The 18,645-nt window shown below is 49.4% G+C and overlaps 1 protein-coding gene across 1 annotated transcript in view; it reads left to right on the forward strand.

Moving 5' to 3' along the window:
- The first annotated feature begins 1,018 nt into the window (after positions 1 to 1,018).
- The window catches only part of COL27A1 (collagen type XXVII alpha 1 chain), a 146,427-nt gene continuing 128,800 nt past the window's right edge, over positions 1,019 to 18,645 (forward strand). Inside the window, exons 1-3 of the mRNA XM_017810351.1 lie at positions 1,019 to 1,615; positions 9,598 to 9,668; positions 14,844 to 16,264. Of these exons, the coding sequence (XP_017665840.1) occupies positions 1,560 to 1,615; positions 9,598 to 9,668; positions 14,844 to 16,264 (1,548 nt within the window). The 5' untranslated portion in view covers positions 1,019 to 1,559. The remainder of the gene's footprint in view (positions 1,616 to 9,597; positions 9,669 to 14,843; positions 16,265 to 18,645) is intronic.

Consider the following 18,645-nt stretch of genomic DNA (forward strand, 5'->3'; position numbering starts at 1 on the left):
AGATACCTTGAGACTGAAGGGGAAGAAGGGAGGAAGGGGGTTTGGGGGTTTTGTTTGGGGTTTTTTTCCCCTTTCCTTTTTCTTTTTTTTTTTTTTTTAATTATTATTATTTTAAGAAGTAGCAATTGCCGTGAGCTGCCGGGACAAATGAATGGCCATGGGGCTGCGAGGAGATGCTGCTCAGCCTCTCGCCTCGCTGCAGAGTAAGTGCCCAAGGCAGAGTGGGAGGGAGCAGGGTAGAGGGCACCCAGGGGTGCAGGGAGGAGGTGGGAGGGCACCTGCCTGAGGGAATCCCATGGAGCTGAGGGATTTGCTGTGTCCTGTTGTGGCCAAGAGGGACCCGCCGGTCGCCCTGGGAGGTGCACGGTGGCTGGGTGGGACTTCGGAAGAGGAGGGGGCAAAGGGTTGAAGGTTTTATCCACATGTAGAAGTCCCTTCTCCTGGCAGAGCTGGCCAAGTGGACTTGAGATCTCACTTGTACCGAAGGGCCTCACATAAGAAAACTCATTCCCCTCTTCCTGCCCTCCTGGCTGCAGATTCCATCCTCTGGTGCTGGGAGGAGGGGGGCTCTGCAGATGCCCTGGGGAAACAGAGCAGGGCAAAGAGGGGAATAGAAGCACGGGGGGGCTTTTTAGTTCCAACCCTGAGCCCCATCTACAGGCTCCCAACTGCCTCCACCAAGCACTGATCCCAAGGGAAAAGCTGTGTCAGATACCTTATAAGGTGTGTTGGGGCCAGTTTGGGGCTCGTGGCCCTGGGCAGGTGAGTGCAGGTGAGCAGCCAATTCCATCAGCAGCTTCCCCAGAGCAGGACCTGTGCCTCCCTCCCTGGAGCCAGAAAAGGGTCTTTGATTTCTTCCCAACAGCTCTTCTGGCCAAAAGAGTTTCTTTCTCCCGCCCCCCCCCCTCTTTTTTAAATTATTTATTTATTTTGTATTATTTTTTGTAAGTGCTTCGGTATTACAGAGGAGGGCAGCAGAGAGAGGCAGTAAGGACATCCTTAAATAATTTTCATTTCTTCAAATCTGCCTTTTCCTCTTCTCTCTAAGTCCAGAGGAGAGATCCTTGGGGGGGTGGGAGGCACATCTGCACTACAAATAAAAATAATAATTACAACCACCAACCAAACAACGGGGAAAAAAGTAACAGCTAAGAAAAAAAAAACACTTGAAATCAAGGACTTTGGGAATCAGAGATCACAGAAATTGTACTATTATTAGGGAGAGGGGGAAAAAAAGAGAGAGGCAAGAAATCCAGCGACCATGGGCCAGCCTGGCTTCCTAGCGTGTACTTTGTGTTCTCTCTCCTTTTTCCCAAGGTAATTGCAGTCTGCCGAGAGGGAGTTAAATGGGATTAAAAGATCTGTGTAAGCAAAAGGACCCAGAAGAGAAGGAGGAAGGAGTGAGCCGTCCGGGCCAGGGGTGTCTGTGACACAGCTGAGCCCCTTAGCGAGGCAGAGAGCCGAGCTCCTGGGAAGGATGTACCCACAAACCGGCCTGTCCCCCGATTTCTGATGGATTGCCGCAAAAATTGCCCGAAAGAGACAATGCACTAAACGTGATGGAGCCGGAATCAGAGCCGGTCTCCAGACTCAGAGCTACAGCGGCAGGCAGGGGGTGAGTACAAACTCCGCTTCTCCCGGCGCTGGGGAAGGGCATCCCGGGCGGGCTGGGGGTGCCGGGGAGCCGCGGGATCCCGGGAGCTGGGAATGGGGTGGGGGAAGACATTCCTCTGCCAGGGGATGATGTGAAAACTCCTGGGCTGGAGAGGAGAATGGGCTGGGAGCAGGGAGGCCACGCTGCGGAGCGGGAGAGGGGGGAATGGGGCTGGGGTGTGCGGGAAGGGGTGAGAGCGGGGATTGGGGCCGGGACGGCCAGGAGGAGCCCCCCCCGCCCCCCAATTCCCACGCACCGGGGAAAGGGGCTCCCAGCCCTGGAGCTGCTCCGGGGGGCGGACGCCGGTGTAGCCCCCACGCGAGATGCAGGAGCGGGCGATTCGCTGCCCCTCGCACCCCTCATGCTGCTCGGGCAGGGCGGGGGGGTTCCCCAGCCCCTCCTGGGAGCAGGGGATGCTGCTCCTCACCCTGTCCCGCGGGGCCGTGGGGACTCGGGTACCTGGATCTCGCCGCCGTGGTCCTGCGGGAGGTGGGAGAGCCCGGGAGGGCTGAGACACGGCGGAGGTGCGCGGTGGCAGCTCTTCATGTGCTCGGCACACACAAAATGCTGCTTCCTGTCCATCCGTGTGTGTATGAAAAAATTCCAGCATACACCCTGCCCGTCCCCTTTCTCCCACAGCTGGGACCAGTTTTTACTATTTTCATTCTTAAATGCGTTGTTGTTATTGTTGTTGTTATTTTCCTGGGGACCAGCAAAGGGTTAATCCCGCTGGCTGCGTTGTCGGATGTACTGATGATTTACCGACACTCCCTTGGAAAGGCTGGGATTCTTCTCCCTGGCAGTTTGAAAAACTTGTGTACAGGATCCCTCTGCTCGGCTGGACTGGGAGACGGGGGGAAAGAGGGGGAACGGGGCGAGGGGATTCGGGGGCATACCCCCCCCTTCCGCCCCCAGGGTCACCCCGCTCCCGCCCCTTTTGTAGTGCCGGGAGATGGATGAATGTGCAGTTCCCTTTGGAGGCTCACTCTGTGCGTGGAGTTACACGGAGAGCCCAGACCCCTTCCCAGGGGCTGCAACCGCTCTCCTTGACAAGTTTTCTGTGTGTTTATATACTCAGAAGGACTGAATTGCAGTGCTTTAGGGTGGGTTTTGTTTTGTTGTGGATTTTTTTTGCGCAGAGGTGGCTGTGGCTGTGGCGTGTCTGGAGATGCTGGAAACTGCAGCGTCTCCCAGTTACACCTTTTTGTCGCTGGATACGGTCGGGGTGAACCGCCTGGGACGATGTGAGGGTGGCTGATGTCAGAAAGGGAGAAGTCTAAAGGGGAACAGAGATAAAGGTTCCTTTGAAAGACCACGAGCAGCGTGGCCACAGCGAGGGGACGGGCCCCGGTGCTGGGGAGACACTTGGCACGATGCTCGGCCGCTGACAGAGCACCAGCTGCTCAGCCCGGTGCAGGGAGGTGACCGAGATCACGCTACAGATGAGGACAGGGAGATCCTGTCCCAGATCCTACTCGAGTCCCAGGGCAAATCGGACCCAGCTGAGGACAGGTTTGGGAAGGAGGGAGCCAGAAGAAGGCAGCGTGGCTGCCTGCCCGCCTGCCTGCCTGTCGGAGGTCTGTGTCTGCTGCTGCGTCGGGGCATCCCAGGCTATCACAGCACGGCTGCACGGGGTTTGAGTGCTGCAGTGCCTTGGGAAATCTGGCGTTGGTCTGCCCTGGTGCCTTGGAATATGAGCGCCTTTTGTTCCAGGGTCTCCCCTGGCCTGTCCCTCCCGCGTGCTGCTCCGGTCACTCCTCAGCAGAGGTCGCTTGCTGCCCTTCACATCATCTCCCGAAGGGATTTTCGGTGCTGGCTTCTGATTTGTTTGGGAGAGCGCTGTGCATCCCACCATCCCCGCAGCTGGATGGTCCCACTGAGGCCATTTGGCTTGGAGAGGGTCCTGTGAGCCCGAAGCTGGTGTGTGCCTGGGCTCGCCGGGCCACGCTTGTGCTGCCGAGCCTTACTCGGGGTGGGTGAGGGCTGTGCTGCCTGCAGGCAGCTTGTGATGGGAATGTTCTGGTGCTTTTCCACATGGCACTGGGGGATCCTGCTCATACCAGCACTCCTGCAGCATCCTCTGGAGCAGGGCTGAGGAGCTGCCGGATGTGCAGGAGACCCGTGGATGGGAGTGGGAGCGCTGGCTCACCGGGGAAGGAGCAGCCCTTGCAGAGTGTGCTTTTGAAGCCTTGTCCTGGCTCAAGCTGCCAGAGCTTGTAAAACCAGAAGAACACAAAGTTTTACAGGCTCTTCAAGCTTAACATGCCCCTCTTGGTCATTTCTGCTGGTGCGTTTTTGGTGAGCACGGTCTCTCTAAGCCACAGGAGGTGAGTTTGCATTCAGCTCTGCATCAAGCACGTGTCCAGACCATAGCACTGGTGCTGTTCCACTGTGGTTGTGACACCTTGGCCCCTTCCACCCCAGTGTCACGTGCTGGCCATGCAGGAGGCTTGATGCTCCATCCATGTGTGGAGTGAGAAAGATGCACACGTGGGGGTACAGCACCCACCTGGCACCACCAAGGTGGGTCAGCCCCTGAGAAGGCCCAAAAGGGCTGGAGAAGGAGCCATGGGCCCTGTTTTAAGAGGAAAAGAGCATTGCATGCAAGCCAGACAGGTGGTCTTGGGACAAATTATGGCACTGCTGGACAAATTCAGCAATAGGCTGAATAATTATGTGTGTTCTGGGTACAGAGGGGTGCTTGGGGGTACAGAGGAGGCAATTGCATGGCTCCTGGAGCTGTGTCCAAGGAGGGAAGGGTAGTGTCACAGCCAGGGTTCCAGCTGAGGTCCTGTGTCCAGGTGCCGCCACTCCTGCTGCCTCGATGTGTCTCTCCAAGCACATCTTTAATAAAGCAAAGCTCCAGCTTCATCCTCTTTCACTGATGGTTTGAGGAGTTAAAATCTGTCCTGCTTGAAAATGCTGTTCATGGAGGTTGTTACTGACTGGGGGTTGCCCAGGTCTGGTGGTGAGGGGGTTGTCAGAAATCAGGGACAAACACAGAGCTTGTGGGGTTTTTTTCCCTTCCTTTTCTTTGGCAATTTGTCGGGGGCATAAGTAGAAATGATGGACGCTTACTGAAGTGCAAATGGAGACAATGGGGAATTCTATACGGCTCTGCCAAACCCCATTCAGAAAATGAAGGAATGCAAAGGCATTTGTTGGAAGGACAAAAAAGGAGTTAGATGACAGATCACGCTTAGCACTTCTGTTTGTGGAGGGCTCCAGTTGCTGGAGAACACAAAGGCGAGGGCCAGGACTGAGTGTTGTCACTTCACACAGCAGCAAAGTCAATATCCCAGACACACAGGGGAGACCAAGGGGAGGGCTGCCAGGAAAGATTCGCTGCTGTAGAGAGTTGCTGGGTCTTTGAGTCATCACAGCCATGTCAGTCTGGCATCTATCAGGTGAGGAAGTGGGCTGTCACCAGCAGGAGCTGGTAGCTCTGGGGCAGCTTTGTGCAATGATTACACAAGCTCCAGTTCCAACTAGGACAAGGACCTGCTGTTTGGAACCCATCGGCCCTCTATCTGCAGAGATCAGTGTGAACCGTTGAGAGAACAAGGTGTGAGGTGTCTGCAGGAGGTCACACTGACCGTGCTGGTGCTTCGTCTCCACCTTGTGGGTACTGCAGGTCTGCATGTCCCTTCTGGAGATGTCCTAAGAGGAGCTTATAGGTGCCAGAAGAGCAAATATCAGGCAGCAAATATATGTAGGGGTTTGCAGCAGTGCCTGTGTACACCAGACAAAATGTTTTCCTGGAGGTGTTAAATCAATACCTGGTTTATATTGCAGAAAAGGCCCAGCAAAGGACAAAGCAGGGTCAATACAGGGACATCCACATAGTTGTGTGCTTCCATTGCTCTTGCCAGAAATTGAGGGTGAGAGGAGAAATACCACCATTTCCAGAAGCTCCAAAAAGAGAGAAAAAATCTGGTCTTCTGCAGAGGATGTTACAAAATAAGATTCCTACCCTAAAAAGCTGGGAGTGGAATTGATGCATGGTACAACTTAAAGCCTCCGTATGTAGGTTGTGACTTGTTTCCTGTTCTCTATCAAAACTGCTTGGGAGTCTTATAAAATATCACCTCCAGTCACATGCAAAGGATCTTAAGCCACACATACGTTTTCTTATATTAGGATACACTGTCTGATCTACGGCTAGAAATGTAGGTTTGCTTTTCTTGAAAAGCAATTTCAGCATCCAGCTGGCTTTGTGGTCTTTTGGACAGGAAAAAAATACACCTGAATGGAGGAAAGTGAAGGGAAATTGTTTTTCCACCCTGCAATAATCTTTGCAATTTCAAAGCCATTTCCCCACTGTAAATGAGAGAGAAAACAAAATAAAAAAACTAAATGCTGCTGTGGGCCCTTGTAACACTTCCTTCAGCTTCAACCCATCATCTAAGCAAACAAGATGTCAAAATCATTTAGACTTCTGCTCTTAAGGCAGGGTAAATCTTTTAATTTAAAAAAAGCTGAAACTGTTCCAACCAATTCTTGACATAATGGAGTGGAAACTTAGCTGATCACAATTGTTTTACAGGTTGTTTCAGATTTGTCAAACTTGCACTTTTTTTTAGGATAATTTTTGACCAAGTCTACCTTGAAAGGTCTTTTGTTACTCTTGTCCTTAGTTCAGTGTAGTGCTTTATGCTGGTTGTCAGGTGAGAACCCATAAGGGTTATTACCAGTCTTTTTGCTTCTCTGTCCCTTTCTGTTGTATTTTACCTTGCACTTTTGGCACAGGCTGGTTCCTGTGGACTGATCCACAGGAGTTTGCCAGAAGTAGTGAAGCAAAATTAAGCTGTACTCAGAAGCTTCAGTTTGCTATAAAGGGAGTTTGTGCTGGAAAACTTTTAGGGTTCATGTGAGCTTATATCATGTGTGCTACAGGGCGCTTCTTCACCCAGTGACTGTAGCAGTGGGGTCATGGAATCACACAATGGTCTGGGTTGGAAGGGACCTTAATGTTCATCTTTTCCACCCCCTGCCATGGGCAGAGACACCTTGCACTAGACCAGGTTGCTCCAATTCTTGTCCAACCTGGCCTTGAACACTTCCAGGGATGGGGCAGCCACAGCTTCTCTGTGCAACCTGTGCCAGGGCCTCCCCACCCTCACAGTAAAGAAATTCTTCTTAGTATCTCATCTAAATGTGCCCTCTTTAGCTTAAAGCCATCCCTCTTTGTTCTGTCACTCCATGCCCTTGTCCAAAGTCACTTTCCATCTCTCTTGGAGCCATTTTATGCATTGAAATGTGCTATAAATTCTCTCTTGAGCCTTCTCCAGACTGAGCAGCCCAAGGACCCTCATTCTGGTATTCATGGGCCCTGTGCAGTAAAATAAATAAATGTCTTTAGTGGTACCTATTGAGAGAATCTCAGTGGAAATTGCTGCTTGTGGGAAGAATCTGAGATAAAGGCAAGGTGGGTTTGATAGCTCTATATAAGGAGAAAAATCTTCCTTTACTATTGCTCCTCAGGCTGCTTGTACAGCCCTGTCACTGCTGAGCCGTAACGGAAAAAGAGCCTGCATTAAAAATCCCGGGATAATTAACAGCCCCATCACTCACAGGGCTGCCATTTGGAAGCTGCTTTTGCTTTTTCCATTAAGTTGGTAAATTTTGCCAAAGTGTTTTTCTTCAGTGCTTTGGCACTGGGCCCTGCTCTCAGCTCTTACAGTGTTGGCCGAGCGAGGGGTCCAGGAGCAGGGCTGGGGCCAGCTGGATCCCACACCCTGCATTCATCTCCTTTATAGCCCCAGTCAGTGTCACTGGAATGAAATTACGTGCTGGATTTTCCCCCAAGACTTGTTCCCCTCGTCGTGTTGAGCAGCGCGGATTTTGGAAGCGAATTTGGGTTGCGAAGGTACCCCTCCAAAAAAAAAAAAAAAAGTGGACTCCATTTCGGTGTGTTTGTGTGCAGCAGTGGTTGTACATAGCTGTGTAAATCTGATCCTCACCAGAAAACAGGTTCTTAACACCTGGCACTGCTGCTGCCCTTACATTCACCCCATTCCCCTCATCTCCTGTTCTCATGGGGCAGCTGAGCCCAGCTGATGACACTCCATGAGGTCTTTGCTCCTTGCACAGGTGGAATTGTGTCCATCTTAAAACTCCATTGCTCCTATGGAGGTGAACACAGAAATGCAGTTTTTCTTGTGAAGCGGGTTGTAGCCTCCTTTAAGTCATAAAAAGGCTGCTAGAGGTGTCCCTGAAGAATCTTCCTTCCTCCATCCCCTGAAGGAACCTGGACAGCAGCACTCCTTGGACTCCTCAGTGTCTTCAGCCCGGCAGTTGTGTTCCAAGGGGTGACATGGTCAGAAAACAATCAGGTCTCTCCCCAGCTGGAGATCTCTCGAACATGGTGAGGGTTTCCTGGTCAGCATACGGCCAGCTATAGGACATGCCAAAGAATACTGGGATTTGGCTGTTCCAAGCTGTTATTCCTTCATAAAATAAAGCAGCCCCAGAGCCCCTGAAATGCACAGTCCAGTGTCAGGGTGATGGAAACTGCAAAGGAGGACGTGGATTGCTTCATCTCATTTGTTTCCCAGTCGATGAGGGGCCGCTCCAGTATTTTATCCCTTCAAGCCTTAAAGTATTAGTTAGTGGCTGGATTCCTGGATGGATTTTTACATTCAAGGCCAGGTTTCCCCACAGGGAAAGGGTCTCCTGCACTGAGAGGATCTGGGCCAGGGTAATACATTATCTCAGAGGATGCTTTCTTGTGCTAAAGCTGAGGCTTTGATGGCAGGAGCAGAGTGGTCCGTAATCCCACTTGATACATGATTGTGTGTCAGGTCTGGAGGGAGGAGCAGGCTGCCCTTTGGCTTTGCACAGCCCAGTGTTCACACTGGCCTGGCTGAAGTGACGAACAACCTGGGGATGTCCCATGCTGCTGTCTTCTGGCTGAGGGCTTTCTGTAGTTTACATTTCTGTCTCTTCTTCCAGCAACCTTCGCTGATGAAGCTGTGAAATACCATCTCTAGAAGATGAGGGAATTCAGTCTTCAAACTTTCCACTGACAGCTTTAAGTGAGCCTAACCAAGGAGTTTCCGATGTTTGTTAGCTGGCTACAAATCAAGGAAGCTGATGGGGGAAGGAGAAGGGGGGGCCTTAGCTACCTTTCTGGTAAAAGTTTTTCCCTCTGCTGCTGTTTTCAATGGCACTTGAAGGCTTAAAGCTGAGCTAACAGAGAGGTTTGTCCAATTCCCTCTCAGGCATGAAAGGGTCTGGGAGAGCATGGGCTTGGAAGCCTTCAGATCTCACACTTTCTAAACTTTCCTACCATACCAGGCTCGCGAGAAGATCATTAGTGGGCTCAGCACAGGGTGCTGAGTGGTTAGAAGCTGCCCCTGTCTTTGCATCTGGGTGTAAAATGAGGAATAGATCCATGTAGGATGCTGCATGTTTAGAATATTTTTAAGCATGCATGGAAGCATTAGGACTCAGAATTTATTTGCTGAGATGCAGGTGACACAGCACTGCATGTCAGCCCACCTTCTACCCCTGTCCTCACAGACCTGATCATGCACTCCTGGCATGTCTTTTGACCCTCCAGTTTTGAATTATTTCTCCATTTTCTTGCCTTTCTGAGGGTCTGTCCTGGCTGGGGTGAGTGCCAAAAGGAAGCAGTAGTGAAGGGGTGGCTGACCAAGCACTGATGACCCTGTATCTCAAAACACTGGGCTGGTCCTTGTTCGAGGATGGATCAGCAGCCCCCAATACCAGTGGGAAAACCTTCCAATGAATTCAGTGCGCTTTAGATGACTTTAAAGCAGCAAAATGAGATCTCAGTTGGAATCCACTTCCTGGAGACATGTGGATGCTGCCACTGCCCTCAGTATACTTGGAATCAAGGAGAAGACCCTTAACAAGGGGAATTAGTTTTGTTACTAATGTTGTAGAAACTCACTATTTTATTTCTCTTCCAATTTTAGGGGATTCTGCTTTCTCTGGACTGTATTATGTTTTACCTGGTTCCTGGGACTCACAGAGGGAAATCCTGAAGGTAAATCACACGTTTTTTTTCCTCTCCTCTTTCAACCAAAGTAAAAGCCAGGTGCTTTGGTACTGGTGTACAGCCATCATTTAACAATGTCTGAGCCCAGTGCAGAGGTAGATGCATTTTTTGCTGGTGGTTGCAGTACTGATGATATGGGTGATGCAGTTAACAGCTGGCAAAAGAACTAGGGTTTTTACAGGTGATTACGTGCCCCACAGGATTTTCAGAGTGCCTGTCTGACTGGTAGAACCTGTGGGAACGAAGCCATTTGTGTCTAAAATGTCACTGGCATTTACCTGCACTTGCCAAGACTTAACTGCTTTTAGAAAGTGCCCCTTGAGGCTGCAGCATTATGGAATTAAACATCTCTGGCAGGCGGATTTCTCCTTGACTTGAAGGCACCCAGGCATGCCCCTGCCAGCACATAGGGTGTTATGCATACAGAAATGATGTCAGTTCTGACAGGAAAAGCAAATTTAAAGAAGAAAAAAAATCCCAAAAGGTTGGTTGATAATAGAATTACTATATCTGGTTCAGTCCCTGTGATGTAGGGGAATATTCTATAGAGGAGTGATCACACACCTTCACCCTGTCTTTACATCCCTTCCCCGAACACCACCTCCCTAGTGCTGCTGGGGGTAGGACAAAATTGGGACACAATAATCAGTGACCCCACAGGAAGAGGGATGAAAAGCTTCAGAGTCAACACCCACAAAATTAATTCATTTTTTTTGTAGTTGATAGTGGGAGCTGAACATTTCTACAATATCTGTTTTTAAAGGAGCCTTCTCAAAATAGCAACACCTCTTCCACATGGATGTTTTACACGGGTATTTGCTGGAACTGAACAGCTTCCCCTGCAATCTGCAGACAACACTAAGTGGTCTAGCAGGCTCCAGGACTCTCCTCTCAGTCTCCAAAACATGAAGGAAAAATAGAAAGTTGGTCAATGCTCAGCTGTCAGCCAGCCCATGGAGCACTTTTTACAGGGGGGGAATAGATCCCTGCCATCAGCAATTTTGAAAAATGTAATATTTTCCAAATTCTGCCTCCATGCAAAAGAGGTGAACATCTGGCTGAATTACTTAGTCAAGCAGTTTTCAGAGCAAGTTTTATGTCAGCTCATAAAAAGGCAGAACAAATACTGTGTCTTGGCATCTCTCTTTTCAAGTAGGTTATAATATGCTGTTTAGATTCATCTCTATCCATCGTTCTGCTCCCATTGTAATTATGGGATGGTACCATGTTTATTGATTGTTACCATACATCTAAAGCAAACTCTTTCGTTTCATCATGACTTTGTTTACCCTAGTGTAGAGGATAACTCCCTTCTGAGGTACTGTCTCTGTGATAAAAGAATTTTAAAAAGCTTGCTTGCCTTCCAAACAATGAGAGGATTCCCTTCTGGGTACCAGAAAATGAACACTTCCAGGGAAGTAAAGGCTGTAAGGAAACACTGGTGACTTGAGGCTGTGTTATCACCCAGGATTTTCAAACATCAGATTTACAGGCAGTAAGAGCTTGTTCGTAGGCCAGTGTGAGAGTGAAATGAAGCCAATGCCATGGGCTTTTGAAAAATATTGTAGTTATTACTCTAAAGTTTAGGGGTCTTCCTGCACATTGGAAAATCAGGGAATGCCGAGGATGATCTTCCCACAAGTGTTACAAATCTGAAAGATCACGAGGTTAGTGAGTTCATCTGCTGTGCTCTGACTAAGGGTCTGGGCAGTAACTTTTGGAAATGCAGCATTTATTCAACCCAATTTTAGCTGTGGGCATCACATCTTGGCTGTTGGAATCTGGGAAGCTGCAAGTTATTTCTCTCCTGCCTTTTGGCTTGTTTTTCTCATGAAGTTTTTTGTGTGGGGAAAGGGAGGAGAGAAAGAAAGAGAAGGGAAGGAGAACAATAAAATATTTTATCCCCTCTTTCAGAGACGATCATGTGGTTGTTCAGGAATCTCTGAACATCTCACTTCATGCACAGAGTCTGCTAGAGAAGTTTTTCCCAGTTGCCCAAATGTTGCTACTGGAATGTTGCTCCTGGTTCTGAGACACCTGGAGGCCAGGCAGCTCTAAGTGAATGTTTTTGTTGTTTTTTTTTTTAAATAATGTGTTTTGATGGAAAGGAAAAAATCTGAAGGGGAAAAAATGCTCTGCTGAACTTGGAGCTGCTTAAGGAAGTCAAAATTACCTTGCATTTTACGTTAGTTGATGACATCCTGTCATCCCGGGGGATGTGCCCCACCAGCCCTGGGCAGTCAGCATGGGATGGAGAGGCAGATGGGCTGGGTGCACAGGAACCCTGAGCTCTGTGCCTGGACCTGGGGCTGGAAAGTCCACATACGTGTCCTGCATGAGGTCTCTTTCAGTCGGATTTTGCGTAGGCATCCAGAATTTGGCTCCACCTTAGTGGGTTTTGAGGGAGAGGAGTTGTTTGGGTTGTGCTTTTTTTCCCTTAAGCACTGCTGGATGCAGTTGCTAACGAGGCAGTTGGATTGGGATTGCAAAGGGCAGAGACATCCTCTGAGCAGGGAAACATCCTTAGGTCTTTGCAGAGCAGCTACCAAATGAGTAACTCCTGGAGTGTCCAGCATCTCTAGCAGAGACAACCACTGTCTGTCTCTGGGAGAGAACCTAAAAATACGTGTAGAAATTGGAAGCTGGAGTCTAACTCCTAGTTTAAGTGGTAAATTTATTTCCTTGGGGATAAATCCTGATGCCTTTGAAGTCTGTGGCAAGAGTCCCACTTTGACTTCACTAAAGCCAGGCTTTGGCCTTTGCTATTTCATGGGCTCTGGAAATTGTCCAGTACGAAGACACTGCTGTGATTCCTCCATTCAGTGCAGAGAGGGAAGGGCCACGCTGAGGGACAGCCCTGTTGGGCAAAATGGAAGAAAAGCAAGGATTTCATAGGATGGGAGAAGTACTGTCATTAACACTTGCACATGCTGTGCAGTAAATTATCCCCTCTGCACAGAGTGGGAAAACTTCCATCCTCTTCCACATCTGACGCACCCTCTCCAGGGTAGTGTCTGCTAGAAAATGAGCCAAGCTGCCTTGAAAAAGTCAGGTAGGAATAAAGCTGAACTCAGACAAAGTAAATATTGATTGACTCGTTCTTACATACAAAAATGGCCAAGGCTTTTGCCAAAGTCAAGGAACAAAGGTTTTCTCATCATTCTCTTCCCTTCCTGGCCAGCAACATTACAGGCCTCAGACTGCTTGAGTCTACAGCCCTTCTGGCCAACACCAAGGTTCTCTTTTAAGTGCCAGTTCTCCGAATATTGTGTTTTGTGATGAACATTTAATAGTTAAGGGTGAAAGCAGCCAAATACCGAGGCCCTTTTAGAGAATGAGCTCATTTTTTTTTTCTTTGGATAACCTCTGATTTACTTTTCCTTTTAATATAGCAAAGCTCCCATCCCATGATTGGCACCACCACGTTTTCTGAGTGTTAAATTCTCACCTGGCAACATCAGGGTTATACAGCCCAGACTGGCTTCCCCAAAGAACACTGAAATTTAGCTGGTCCAGGAGTAATGGGGATTGCATTTGGGGAGGGAAGACGGAAGGGAATACAGTTATCCTAGCTAATTTTCAACGGTGGTGGTGTCATGGTAATCACGATCACCTTACCTTCATCATAGGATCATTTGGGCTGGAAGACCTTTAAGATCATCAAGTCCAGCTGTTAAAACAGCATTGCCAAGCCCACCATTAAACTGTGTCCCCAGCTGCCACATCCACACGTTTTTTGAACACTTCCAGGGAAGGTGATTCCACCACTTCCCTGGGAAGCTTGTTCCAATCCTTTCGGTGAAGAAATCTTTCCTAATATCCAACCTGACACACCCCCCTTCCCCCCACCCCCAGTGCACCTGATGTCGTTTCATGTCATCCTATTGCTTTTTTACTTGAGAGAAGAGCCTGACTCCCACCTAGAGCTCCATCCTCCTGTCAGAGAGTTGTAGAGAGTGAGAACCTCAGAACTGGCCTTGACCCATTGATCCAGCCTGTCCAGGTCCCTCTGCAGGGCCTTCCTACCCTCCAGCAGATGAACACTCCCACCCAACTTGGTGTCATACACAAACTGCCTGAGGGTGCACTCAATCCCCTCGTCCAGATCATGTAGGTAACATTTTTATCAGGCCAAAGGATCGAGCTGAACCAACTGAACCAACTGAACGAGCTTTTGGGCACATGGGCACCTTTTTCAGGTCTGGGCACATTTACCTTTGCAGCTTTTCTCATGTAGACCTCAGAGTCTTCCCTGGTTAAGTAGTTCAGCTGAGGCTGCTGCCAGCTGGCCCCAGTTTGTGCTGCTGTTGCCTGCTAATCTGCCTTGGACTCTGAGCTGTGAGTGACTCCTAATAGACCTCTGGGCCAGAAACCAGAGATTCTGCTTATCTGTCCATTGGAGACTTCTCCTGGAGTTGGGGGAGAAAGGTGCCTCTGGACATCAGTCCCTCTCATCCTGGCTCCTAGGTGACAACTGCTGGAGGTCTTACCTCCACTTCTCAGTGGCAGCCATAACTAATCTCTCAGCTCTTCACAAACCAAGTCTGGTTGCTCCAACCTATTAAAATAATTTAAGTCTGTAAGATGATCCGCTGGGAAAAAAAGTACTGCTGCTGAGAACTTTGAGCAGTTCATTGAAATCTACGTGCAGCATTTTCATGCTGGGAGGCACCTTTGTTTCCTTAAACTCTCCAAAGATCAAAAGCTGCTTCTTAGTAAGTTGGAGAGAGACAGATACAAGGCTTTTGCTCCCTTTGGAAGTTCTGTTACTTGCCTTCTGGGGATATAAAGTTTTGCAATCCCAGCTCAGTCTGTTGTTCAAATTCCTCTCCAGCTGTGTGGTCAGTACTCAGAATTAAATCCCAGAGAAGTGGACTATTGGTGCATAGTGGGAAATTTCCTTGCAGTGAGGTCAGCTCCCTCCAGAACATCTGGAGCTGGTCCCTGGTGGGACAGGAGAACTAGCCAGATGCACCCTGGGGCTCTGATGCATTTTGGCAATTGCTGGTAACCAAGCTGAGCATGCACTTGCTCCTCACGCAGTGTGCAGAGGAGCTATGAGTTCTCCCTTCTGGCAATTTGAACGTATATGCGAAAGGGTGGTTGGGATTTCCTGCATTGGATTGTCCAGCACCTCACATATTCTTTGTGCTTCCCTTTCAGATGTGGATGTTCTTCAAAGACTGGGCCTGTCAGGGAAAAGGCCATCAGGTGGATGGCCCTCATCACGTGCAGTTCCTCAAGGAGTCATTCCTTTCAAGTCAGGGGTCATCTTCACTCAGCGAGCGCGTGTCGAGGCACCGCTCAGCACCATCCTCCCCGCAGGCTCCAGCACTGACCTGCTCCTGGTGCTGAGCCTCTGCTCCCACCGCATCAACAACGCTTTTCTCTTCGCTGTCAAGAGCAAAAAGAAAAAACTGCAGCTGGGGGTCCAGTTTGTGCCTGGGAAGATCATAGTGTACGTGGGCCACAAGCGCTCTGTATATTTTGATTACAATGTCCACGATGGCCAGTGGCACAATGTGGCCATCGACATCCGTGGCCAGACAGTCACTTTATATACTTCTTGTGGGAAGCGCAGAGTACATGCGGATTTGCATTTGAAAAAGGACGAGGTGTTGGATCCACATGGATCTTTCCTCTTTGGGAAGATAAGCCAGCACTCAGTGCAGTTCGAAGGAGCCATCTGCCAGTTTGATATTTATCCTTCTGCCAAGGCAGCTCATCATTACTGTAAATACCTGAAAAAACAGTGCAGGCAAGCAGATACCTACCGGCCAAACCTGCCCCCTCTCATCCCCCTCCTGCCCAGGGACCCCAGTGCCTCCCCCAGCACCCCACAGCGTATGGAGCCCTCGCTGCAGGGTCTGAAAAACCTGACCACTGCTGCCCCATCCTTGGAGTTTGGCAGGGTCACTGCACCCCCCAAGACAAGGGGTTCAGGTGCAACAACCATCACATCGGTGTCAACCCCACCTTCACCTCCCAGACTGACAACCAAAGCCACAAAGGTCACAGTGGCCCCGCCTGTTCCGTCAAGCACCGAAGCACAGCCGCCCTCCCGTTCCCTCCCTCGGGGGACGGGGACAACCCTCAGGGTGGCTCGGCCCACTCCCAGCACACGCAGGGAGAAAACTCCCCTTCCCACCTCGAAAAAGGCCCCACCAACAAGCCAGAGCCCCGTCACAGCCAGCAGGAAGGAGTCCAAGCAAGAGACCAAAAAGAAGATCAACCAAAAACCAACTGTTGAGCCCTCCGCAGCACCCAGCACTGTAAAGCCAACGAGGAGGGTGACTGACAACACAACCAGCAATGTCCACCTTGTCACCCTAAAGCCAACCCCGCAGAACCCACGCCATGGGCCCGCTCCAAAGAAGCACGTGCCGTCCCCCACCAGGAAAGTGGATCCTCTGGCATCCACCAACCTCCCCCTGGGGTCTGCACGTCCCAGAGCCAGGGCACAGCCCTTCAACCTCACAACCCCGGCTGCAACGGATGGCTATCAAATCTTTGACCTCCTGGGACCTACTCCATTTCCATTTTTACTGGGATATCCAGGAGTGAAAGGAGAGAGAGGACCCCAGGTAAGTTCAGGCTCTTCGTGTTGGCTGTTTCTGGTCACAGCTCGGCTCAAGGGCTGGCAGACCACAACCCACAAGGGTTTCTGTGAAGCTTAGCAGAGTGTGGCAGCTTGGAATCACAGCCAAGCACTCTTGTATTCCTGATCATCACAGTTTTAGCATAAATCTCAGTGTGAACTTGGGTGTTCTGTGATGGTGGATGCCCCTTAAACATTGGTGGTTAAAGTTGCTGCTTAATGTTAGATTTTAAAAAAAAAAAAAAAAAACAAAGAAGGGAAAAAGAGAAATCCTACCTTCCTTCCTTCCTTTAAATTGCTGGCTAAAATTTTAGTGGTCAGGTTGGGGAGTTCTGTTCCACGCCCTTGATTTGTCTCAGGTCACCTTCCATAGAGAAAACCCAGGTGCCTCAAAAACATGCCTCCAATGAACTGTCTTAACACTGGTTATTGATTTGGTTTGTATCTGATGTTCACATTTCCACAAAAGTGCTCTGTTTCAGCAAATGCAAGTACAGAGATGGCTTCAGGATTTTTTTTTTTTTTTAAACAAACTCTCCTCTATTTTTATGGTATTTGTTTGTTTGTTTTGTTTAGTTTTGCTTCTCATAGCCTGCACTTAAAACATGCAAAAAGTTTCCTTTATAAATTTAACTACTGCATTCCACACACTAACCCCTCTCACAGTGTATATCTTGGCCATAGTAAAAGCATACACACATTTTGTAATGTTAAAAGCACTCAGGCCCCACTAATTATCTGCTTCTTTATTATTTTTTTTTTTTCAAATGCCAGAATGCAAACAGGATCTTAAACTGGCCAAGTTTTAGGAGGATTTGGTGTTCTAACTCAAATTGTCAATAGGAGAGAGGGGTTGTACATGTAAAATAAGTTTCTCCCAGACAGAGTCTTTGGTTGCCAAGTTCCAGCCTAGAGTGAATTTTTGCAGCTGACTTCTTAAAATAGTGTAAGAAGGGTTTACAATGGAAATATTGAAGCTGGCGTAAGGAACACAATCACCAGCGCTTGCGTCTGCTGCTTGTTGTTGTAACACCTAAAGTGGAATGGTTGGGTCTCCCTGAGCCCTCAGTGGGTGCTTAGGGGTTTGCATTTCCTGCCTGTCCCACCTCAAAGCAGAGGGGTGATTTCTCTCCTCGTATTCTGGGTGTAGAGGCACCAAGGCGGGTGTTGTGTTCCAAGGATTCCACCTCTGGGAGAAGTGAAGGTGCTGCCTGAGCAGGGGGTTGAGACTTTGTACTTGGAGAAGTTTTGCTGAATCCCTCAGTAGCCAGAATGAGCTCCAGCAATTCAGTCTTTGGACAGGCTTCTGTGTTTTGTGAAGAGTAGTTTCAGGCGTGTTTCCAAGAGGAGGAATTCAGCAATTGTGAGTTTCCCTTAGAACACCACTTAGCTGTGAGGGGTCAGTCAGGGTGGTTGCCCCAAGCCCACCAAAATCCTGATCTCTGCCACCTTCTTGCCCTACAAGTGGCATGAGGTGACCAAGCTCCAAGCCCCTGCAATGTAAAGAGCTTATTATTGAATCAGAGTGGAAAATCCCTCTCAGCTCATGAATCATAGCAAAGAAATGGATTCAGGCTGTGGAGGGCTGAGGGAAGAGATGGCAGGATTTTTCCATCCTGTCTGAGAACAACTGGAGTCCTGAATTGAGGGAAAGGAGAACATTTTGAGGCTCTGTCTGGCCTTATCCTCTTTGACTGCTGGAAACAGGACTTGGGGAGGGAAAGGTTATGGCTTGGCTGGAGCTGGCTGCAGCACGGTGCTCGATAGCTCCTGTGACTCACCCGGAGATCTCTGTACCATACTTCCCTGGATGACTCTGACGTGGGAAGGGAAAGAGGAGTAAAGGCCGGGATGGGGATGACATGTTGAGAAATTAATGCAGCACTTCCATGGCCAGACGAGCATGTTTCAGAGCAAGTGCTGATAAATGTTCCGTGCTTGAGTAATTACCTGGCGCCGTCCTCGCGCTGCCGGGCAGACGTTCCTGATGAGGTCAGTGATATCCCAGCCCGGCCTTGTGCCTGGCCAGGGCAGGTTATGGGCTGGGAATGTCATCCAGTGTCTGGCACATGGGGGGAAAGATAAGGTGATTAATTACTTTTCCAAGTTGTTGCCTGATACAAGGTCTCTTCCAGAAGATTGTCACTCTGGGCAGGGAGGTGTGTGGGGGAACTGGGGCCACCTTGGCTGTGATGTCTGGGCAGAGGCAGTCACAGCGCCCTCCCTGTCCCTTTCACAGCATCCTAACACCTAGAGAAAAAAACCTGTTGTTAATCCTGATCATCCCAAAGTCAGGATGGGAATGGCAGTGAATCCTGATCATCCCAAAGTCAGGATGGGAATGGCAGTGAATCCTGATCATCCCAA

Source organism: Lepidothrix coronata, unplaced genomic scaffold (assembly GCF_001604755.1).
Source record: "Lepidothrix coronata isolate B3197 unplaced genomic scaffold, Lepidothrix_coronata-1.0 Scaffold28, whole genome shotgun sequence".
In the NCBI taxonomy this organism is placed as follows: domain Eukaryota; kingdom Metazoa; phylum Chordata; class Aves; order Passeriformes; family Pipridae; genus Lepidothrix; species Lepidothrix coronata.